General features: G+C 51.7%; 1 protein-coding gene across 2 annotated transcripts in view; it reads right to left on the minus strand.

Annotated features, from left to right (window-relative positions):
• CATSPERG (cation channel sperm associated auxiliary subunit gamma) overlaps positions 1–2,035 on the minus strand; it is a 35,045-nt gene extending 33,010 nt beyond the window's left edge. For both annotated transcript variants that reach the window (XM_030822233.1, XM_030822232.1), the window contains exons 1-2: positions 953–2,035; positions 811–864 (exon numbers count right to left, since the gene is read on the minus strand). In XM_030822233.1, coding sequence (XP_030678093.1) covers positions 811–864; positions 953–1,222 — 324 coding nt within the window. In that variant the 5' untranslated portion in view covers positions 1,223–2,035. The remainder of the gene's footprint in view (positions 1–810; positions 865–952) is intronic.
• Positions 2,036–9,461: the final 7,426 nt, after the last annotated feature.

The raw sequence follows: 9,461 nt of genomic DNA on the forward strand, positions 1-9,461 counted from the left end.
AGGCCGGGCGAGGTGGCTCACGCCTGTAATCCCAGCACTTTAGGAGGCTGAGGCAGGCGGATCACGAGGTCAGGAGATCGAGACCATCCTGGCTAACCCGGTGAAACACCATCTCTACTAAAAATACAAAAAATCAGCCGGGCATGGTGGCAGGCGCCTGTAGTCCCAGCTACTTGGGAGGCTAAGGCAGGAGAATGGTGTGAACCCAGGAGGCGGAGCTTGCAGTGAGCCGAGATCGCGCCACTGCACTCCAGCCTGGGCGACGGAGCCAGACTCCGTCTCAAAAAAACAACAACAACAAAAAAAAACATGGAACAAAAAAGCTTACTTGAGCACCTACTAGGTGATTGGTGGGTTACTGGGAACTGTACACAGACAGCCTTCTTGAATCCTTAAAGCCACGAGGGTTGGATGGTGCTACCACTATTAAAATATTGAGATGGGGGCCAGGCACGGTGGCTCACACCTGTAATCCCAGCACTTTGGGAGGCTGAGGCAGGTGGATCACATGAGGTCAGGAGTTTGAGACCAGCCTGGGCAACGTGGTGAAACCCTGTCTCTACCAAATACAAAAATTAGCCAGGCGTGGTGGCACACGCCTGTAGTCCCAGCTACTTGGGAGGCCGAGGCAGGAGAATCGCTTGAACACGGGAGGCGGAGGTTGCAGTGAGCCGAGATCGCTCCACTGCACTCCAGTCTGGGCAATAGAGCAAGACTCCGTCTCAAAAAAATAAAATAAATAAATAAAAATGTTAGAGATGGGAAAACCAAGGCTCATAGAATGAGCCTATCTGTGCTGCACCCACTCACCTTTTCCTCGCAGGAGTAGTTGATCTTCAGGTAGTAAGGGAAGCCCAGGTATTTCTGCAAAGAGAGGTTAGGCCACATGTCCAGAAATGAGTGGAGTGCGGGTTCAAAATCCCTCTGGTTCACTTGACCCTGGTCCCCTCACCTGGCTCGGGTCGACGGGTGAGTCCACCAGCATGTGAAACAAGCTGCTCACTGTGTCCACGGGCTCTTGCTCAAAGAAACTGTCGCTCACACCACTCTCGCCTACCCTCTTAAACTCGTTCAGGACAACCTGCCAGGTGCATTCCTGGAAATCCTTGATCGCCCACAGCCTCCACGACGCCAGGAGCACTGCCAGCAGGGCCCACAGCACCTGCAGGACTCGGACTCTGGGCCACGGAGGACCGGCAGGGAACATGGCTGGGCCGCACATAACGTGGCTAGAACCTGGAGAACGCAGGCGTCAACACCCACGCGCAGGACAGCTCTCTGGAGCCCACTTCTAAGATTCTACCTCGCTTCTGCGCCTCTCACAGCCCTTGCTCCTGGCCACGACCCGGCTCTTGCTCCTGGCCCCGCCCCGGCTCTTGCTCCTGGCCCCGCCCCTGCACTTGCTCTTGGTCCCGCCCCTGCTCTTGCTCCTGGCCCTGCCCCCGCACGGACTTTTAGCCCCGCCTCTGCTCTTGTTCCTGGCGCCGCCTCTGCACTTGCTCCTGGTCCCGCCGCTGCTCTTGCTCCTGGCCCTGCCCCCGACCCTCGTGGGGATCGCACCTCTGCTGTTGCTCCGGGCCCCAGCCCTACTGTTTCTGGCCACACCCCTGCTCCTGCGCCTCGTTCCGCCCCGCCTCCACGTCTCTTCCTTTAACTTTATCCCCACCTTGCTCCTTATTCCGCCCCCACTCTGTATTTCACTCTTGCTCTTCACCTGGTCTTGGTTTCTATTTCTCGCTTTGACAGTCCCCTTCTTGTGTTTCCCCGTCCTGCTCCTGCCTGCGATCGCACCCGTGTACTTCCATCCGGCTCTGCCCCAACCTCTTGTCCCACCCTCGCACTTCTCTTGGTATCGCCCCTTTCTCCTCGCTCGGGTCTGCCCAGGGCCTGGGTACTGTACCTGGTCTCGCCCCTCTCCCGGCCCCTCCCCTGCCCCTGCTCTCGGCCCCGCCCCTTCTCTTGCTCCTGGCCCCGCCCCTGCTCTTGCTCCCGGCCGGGCCCCTGTTTCTTGCCCGGGGCTTGCTCCTCACTCTGCTTTCGCTCCTGGCCCCGCCCCTGCTCTTGCTCCCGGCCGGGCCCCTGTTTCTTGCCCGGGGCTTGCTCCTCACTCTGCTTCCGCTCCTGGCCCCGCCCCTGCTCCTTCACCTGGTCTTTATGGACCCGTCCCTTCCCCGGGTTCTCGGCGATTGGTTCTTCCCGCGCCGGCCCCTCGCCCCGTCCCGCCCTCTGGCAACGCCCCTCCTCCTCGCCCTGCCCGTTCCTGATGGAGACTGTCTCTTCGCCTTGGGATCTTTCCTCGCCCTTCGTTGTTTCCTCTCCCCATACCTTCTCCTTCCACGCCAGCACCAGCTTCTTAGCCGGCACCTTCTTGAGTCTCACCTTCCCCTGGTACCGCGACACCTTCTTGCCCCACTTCTTACTTTTCCTTCCCATGCCATTAACACCTGCCTGCTCTATACCCCGACTCTCCTATCCCGCCCCGCCCTTCGCCCTTCACGTTCGGCTCCCCGTTTCCCTCCTCTGCCAGCTCCCACGACTCTCCCCTCTTTCCCCTGCCTCTCCCCTTCTCGCCTTCCCCCTCCCCTTCCTAGTTCCTCCCCGTCCCCGGCATCCCCCCGCCCCGGATGGCACAGCTTTCTCCCCGGCCCCATGATACCAGTCACTTGGTTAAAACCGGTCAACTGTCACTTGGCCGCAACAGTCCCGCCCCTCTTGCCCGGTCCCAAAATGGCCGCCCACACTTCCACAGCCGACTTCCGCCTTTACAGAGGCACGCCCTCCTCTCACGCTGTCTCCAAGGTAACGCGCAACACTTAAGGCACCGAGGGCTGAGGGCTGTCTCAGCACTCAGAGCGCGGGGCCTGGTCGGCAGAGGGTGCTGGAGACTACGTTTGTGCCAGGAAGGCCTTCAAGGAGTTTCTATTGGTTGTTCTGGCAGCAAGCACCGTCCCTACTTGTCCTTCCTACCCAAATTTTTTTTTTTTTTTTTTGAGACGGAGTTTCGCTCTTTCTCCCAGGCTGGAGTGAAGTGTGAAGTGGCGCGATTTCGGCTCACTGCAACCTCCGCGCCCCCGCCCCGGATTCAAAGGATTCTCTTGCCTCAGCCTCCCGAGTAGCTGGGATTATAGGCTCCCGCCACCACGCCTGGCTAATTTATTTTTTGCATTTTTAGTAGAAACGGGGTTTCGCCTTGTTGGTCAGGCTGGTCTCGACTCCTGACCTCAGGCGATCCACCCGCCTTGGCCTCCCAAAGTGCTGGGATTACAGGCGTGAGCCACCGCGCCCGGCCCTACCCCAAAATTCTACTCCTTAAAAAAGTGTGGTTTCCTAGAAACCTTGTGAAAATGAATCGGCTGCTTAGCACTGTCCTTTACAAAACAGGACAAGGACAGCCATCCCACACTGTTGTGGGAAGTGTGCCCGGCTCAAGTAAAATATTCATTAAGTTAATTTTCATTTGCATTCTGATGCCTTACAGGTAAGGATTCAGGCCATGACTTTTTGATGAACTCCAGACCAGACGTTTAACCCTGAAGGGGTGGCCTGCCCCTCCACACCTGTGGGTATTTCTAGTCGGGTGGGACGAGAGACTGAGAAAAGAAATAAGACACAGAGACAAAGTATAGAGAAACAATAGTGGGCCCAGGGGACCGGCGCTCAGAATACCAAGGACCTGCACCGGCACCGGCCTCTGAATTCCCTCAGTTTTTATTGATTATTATTTTCATTATTTCGGCAAAAAGGAATGTAGTAGGAGAGCAGAGTGATAATAAGGAGAAGGTCAGCAAAAAACGTGAGCAAAAGAATCTATGTCATAATTAAGTTCAAGGGAAGGTACTATGCCTGGATGTGCACGTAGGCCAGATTTGTGTTTCCCTCCACCCAAACATCTCAGCGGAGTAAAGAATAACAAGGCAGCATTGCTGCAAACATGTCTCGCCTCCCACCACAGGGCGGTTTTTCTCTCATCTCAGAATTGAACAAATGTACAATTGGATTTTATACCAAGACATTTAGTTCCCAGGGGCAGGCAGGAGACAGTGGCCTTCCTCTATCTCAACTGCAAGAGGCTTTCCTCTTTTACTAATCCACCTCAGCACAGACCCTTTATGGGTGTCGGGCTGGGGGACGGTCAGGTCTTTCTCATCCCACGAGGCCATATTTCAGACTATCACATGGGGAGAAACCTTGGACAATATCCCGCTTTCCAGGGCAGAGGTCCCTGCGGCTTTCCGCGGTGCATTGTGCCCTGGTTTAGTGAGACTAGAGAATAGCGATGACTTTTACCAAGTATCCTACTTGTAAACATATTGTTAACAAGGCACGTCCTGCACAGCCCTAGATCCCTTAAACCTTGGTTTCATACAACACATGTTTTTGTGAGCTCCAGGTTGGGTCAAAGTGGCTGGGGCAAAGCTATTGCCCCAGCAAAGCAATTGTTTAAAGTACATCTCAGCAAAGCAATTGTTTCAAGTACAGGTCTTTTTCAAAATGGAGTCTCTTATGTCTTTCCTTTCTACATAGACACAGTAACAATCTGATCACTCTTTCTTTTCCCTACATAACCCAGTGGTTTTCAAATTTGAGCATGCATTAGACTCACCTAAAAGGCTGGGTAAGCCAGGTTGGTGGGCACCACATCCTGAGTTTTTGTTTTAAAGATGGAGTCTCTGGCTGGGCATAGTGGCTCATGCCTGTAATCCCAGCACTTTGGAAAGCTGAGGCAGGCAGATCACTTGAGCTCTGCAGTTCGATACCAGCCTGGCCAACATGATAAAACCTTGTGTCTACCAAAAAATACAAAAATTAGCCGGGCATGGTGGCGGGCACATGTAATCCCAGCTACTCGGGAGGCTGAGGCAGGAGTTGCTTGAACCCAGGAGGCAGAGGTTGCAGTGAGCCGAGATCCCTCCACTGCACTCCAGCCTGGGCGACAGAATGAGACCCTGTCTCAAAAAAAAAAAAAAAAAAAAAAAAAATTAAGCCAGATGTGATGGTGCACAACTATAATCCCAGTACTTTGGGAGGCTGAGGTAGGAGGATCACTTGAGACCAGCCTGGGCAATATGGATAAGACCCTGTTGCTAAAAAATTTTTTTAAATTAGCCCAGTGTGGTGGCCCATCCCTGTGATCCCAGCTACCTGGGAGGTTGAGGCAGGAAGATCACTTGAGCCCAGGACTTTGAGGCTACAGTGAGCTCTGAAATACATGGAAATGCAGTGAGCTGTGATCACACCACTGCATTTCAGCTGGGCAAAGAACAATACCCTATCTCAAGTTAGCCTTGAATTTCAGTCCTCGTGATCCTCCCACCTTAGCCTCCTGAGTAACTACCTGGCTACTTCCAGAATTTTTGATTCAGTAGATCTGGAGTGGGGCCTGATAATTTGTATTTCTGGCAAGTTCCTAGGTGATGCTCACACTAGAGACCACACCTTGAGAACCAGTGCTCTAGAACCTTCCATGACCCTCTAGGCCCTCAGAAAAACTTCCAAACCCCTCGGTTTCCAGAGCCCCTCATACTCTCCTCCCTGTCACTCTATCTGGTTCATCTGCCCTCTCCCCGTTAGACCTCTGTGGTCCACAGTCTGGTCACATGGAGCGACTTGAATATCCTTGATCAGGTGTGACCCATGCACGCTCCAGACCTGTGCAGGCTCAGTAATGCCCTCTGGAATACCATTCCATGCTTTTCAACAGGGTCCACCACTTTCCTCCCTTTAGCTCTTCTCTCTGATACATGATCAGCCCTCATCCTACCTCTTGGCCCCTCTAGGCCACTCATGGCTGGAAATGGGTGTTTCTTTTCCAGTGGATCACAAGCTCCGTGAGGGCAGGGTGTATGGCTTTCTCTGCCTCTGTTGTCCCCCAGCCCTGCCAGGCACCGCACATAATAGTTGTTTTATGTAAATGAACCGATGATGGCGGTCTATCCTTCCCACCCCAGCCCACCCCCGCAGGCCAGGGAACGGTGATATCTTCTAGGGGAAGAAACTCAGTAGCCATGTACCAGAGCCCTTTAATGTTTTACTTTATTTTGTTTTTTTAGAAACAGGGTCTCACTCTCTCACCCAGGCTGGAGTGGAGTGGCGCAATCATTGCTCACTGCAGCCTCGAACTCCCAGGGTCAAGTGATCTTCCCATCTCAGCCTCCCAAGTAGGTGGAACTACAGATGCGAGTCATCACATCCAGTTAATTTGTTTAATTTTTAATTTTTTTTAGAGATGGGGGTTTCTTTTTCATCTTCTTTTTTTTTCTTTTCTTTTTTTTTTAAGACAGAGTCTCACTCTGTCGCCCAGGCTGGAGTGCAATGGTGCCATCACAGCTCACTGCAACCTCCACCTCCCCCTTTCGAGCAATTCTCCTGCCTCAGCCTCCGGAGTAGCTGGGATTACAGGCATCTGCCACCATACCTGACTAATTTTTGTATTTTTAGTAGAGACGAAGTTTCACCATGTTGGCCAGGCTGGTCTCGAACTCCTGACCTCAAGTGATCCACCCGCTTCAGCCTCCCAAAGTGCTGGGATTACAGATGTGCATCATTGCACCTGACCTTTTTTCATCTTTAAAAAAATAATAATAAATAGAGATGGGGTCTCACCATTTTGACCAGTCTGGTCTAAAACTCCTGGCCTCAAGCCATCTTCCCATCTTGGCCTCCCAAAGTGCTAGAATTACAGACATGAGCCACCATGCCCAGTACAGATGAGGTCTCACATGTTGTCCAAGCTAGTCCCAAACACCTGGGTTCAAGTGATCCTCCTGCCGCAGCCTCCTGACTAGCTGGTGTTCCACCACACCCGGCTAATTTTTAAATTTTTTGTACAGGGAGGGTCTTGCTATGTTGCCCAGGGTGGTCTTGAACTCCTGCCTCACTCGATCCTTTCATTAGATCTTAAACCGCAAGATGTTTGCTGTAGCATTGTTGTACCAGCAAAAGACTGGAAAACACCCACATATCACCAACAGGGGATGTTGAAATTATTTATGGGACATGTGTCCTAGAGGAGACACCATAAAATATAAGACCTATTGTGGCCAGGTGTGGTGGCTCACACCTGTAATCCCAGCACTTTGGGAGGCCGAGGCGGGTGGATCACTTGAGATCTGGAGTTCGAGACCAGCCTGGCCAACATGGTGAAACCCTGTCTCTACTAAAAATACAAAAATAAGCCGGGCATAGTGGCAGGTGCCTGTAATCCCAGCTACTCGGGAAGCTGAGGCAGGAGAATTGCTTGAACCCAGGAGGTGGAGGTTGCAGTGAGCCGAGATCATGCCACTACTGCACTCCAGCCTGGGCAACAAGAGCGAGGCTTAGTCTCAAAAAAGAAAAAAAAGAAAAAAGACCTATTGTATGTCTCTGAAATTATCTCTGAATTACACTGTGTTGGTGACAAAAGCAAGGTACAGAAACAAGAATAATAGAAAAGTGACATTAAAATATTAATATTTATAATTGGTACAAAAAAGCATAGTACAGAAGTGAGAATCACCATTAGTCAACATTTTATTGAGTGCCACACACTGCTAGCTCTAAGGGCTTTACAGGTATGAAGTTGCTGACTTCTCAAGTCCATGAGGTAGGTGCTATTACCATCCCATTGTACAGACTAGCAAACTGAGGCACATGGAGGTGAAATCACTTGCCCAAAGCCACTTAGCTTGGGAGTGACAGAGTTCAGATTTATACCCAGGAACTTTGCCTCTAGAGTCTGTAATCATAACAACCTCACCATGTTAGGTACTACTTGTGTAGAGTGAAAAATAAATGACACACACACTGCGTATGGCTGGTACATACATCGAATGTGCCTGGGAAGACCTGCGACATCCATCCATGGTCTGAGTGTAGGAGAAAGACTTACTTTCCACCGTATACTCTTTAGTACCTGATGCATTTTTTAGCATACACTTTTCTTTTTTTTTCTGAGACGGAGTCTCACTGTCTCCCAGGCTGGAGCGCAATGGTGGGATCTCGGCTCACTGCAACCCCCGCCTCCCGGGTTCAAGTGATTCTCCTGCCTCAGCCTCCTGAGTAGCTGGGATCACAGGCACGTGCCACCACACCTAGCTAATTTTTTGTATTTTTAGTAGAGACAGGTTTCACCATGTTAGCCAGGATGGTCTTGATCTCCTGACCTCGTGATCCGCCTGCCTCGGCCTCCCAAAGTACTGGAATTAGAGGCGTGAGCCACTGGGCCTGGCCCTTTTTTCTGTCCTAGGACAGGGTCTTGCTCTGTAGCCCAGGCTGGAGTCCAGTGGTGTGATCATGGCTCATTGCAGCCTCAACCTCCTAGGCTCAAGTGATCCTCCTGCCTCAGCCTCCCGAGTAACTGGGACTACAGGTGTGCACCACCACACCCAGCTCATTTTTAACATTTTCTGTAGAGGGGTCTTGCTATGTTAACATGACCAGGCTGGTCTCCAACTCCCAGGCTCAAGCGATCCTCCTGCCTCAGCCTCCCCAAGTGTTGGGATTACAGGCATGAGCCACTGAGCCTGGCTTTTTTAATGTCTTGGACCGAAAAGGACTTGCTTTTCTTCCTGGAGGTATTTGGAAGGAGAAACAGTGAGAAATGAACGCCAGCTCACATAGGCACCTAGCTGCCCCAAGATGACTTTAGCTCAAAGTCAACTGTGACATAGGTAAGGAACCGAGAAGGTTGGGAGGCTGAGAAAGGCCTAGACAACAGATATTTCTGAGCTCCCATAGGAAAAGATGCCCAACCAAAACCTTGTTCAAATCCCAGTGTTCCACTTTCTGTGTGGCCTTGGGCAAGTATTTAACATCTCTGGACCTCCTCCCTCATATGTAAAATGTAGAGAATGTATCGGGGGCTTGGAATCATGCCTGGCACATAGTATATCCAATATACATATTTTCTTTTTCTTTTTTTTTTCTTTTGAGACAGGGTCTTGCTCTGTCACCCAAGCTGGAGTACAGTGATGCAATCACAGCTCACTGCAGCCTTGACCTCCCAGGCTCAAGTGATCCTCCCACTTCAGCCTCCTGCATAGCTGGGACCACAGGTGCACACCACCACACCCAGCTAATTTTTGTATTTTTTGTATTTTATGTTGCTCAGGCTGGTCTTGAACCCCTGGGCTCAGGCAATCCTCCTGCCTCAGCCTCCCAAAGTGCTAGGATTTGCTAGGATTATAGGTGAGAGCCACTACGCCCAGCCCCTATGACCTCTTTTTTTTTTTGAGACAGAGTGTTTGTCTCGCCCAGGCTGGAGTACAGTGGTGCGATCTTGGCCCATTGCAGCCTCCACCTCCCAGGTTCAAGCAATTCTGTCTCAGCCTCCCAAGTAGCTGGGACTACAGGCATGCGCCACCATACCCAGCTAATTTTTGTATTTTTAGTAGAGACGGGGTTTCACCATGTTGGCCAGGCTGGTCTTGAACTCTTGACCTCAGGTGATCCACCTGCCTTGGCCTCACAAAGTGCTGGGATTA

This window comes from Nomascus leucogenys, chromosome 11, assembly GCF_006542625.1.
Source record: "Nomascus leucogenys isolate Asia chromosome 11, Asia_NLE_v1, whole genome shotgun sequence".
Classification (NCBI taxonomy): domain Eukaryota; kingdom Metazoa; phylum Chordata; class Mammalia; order Primates; family Hylobatidae; genus Nomascus; species Nomascus leucogenys.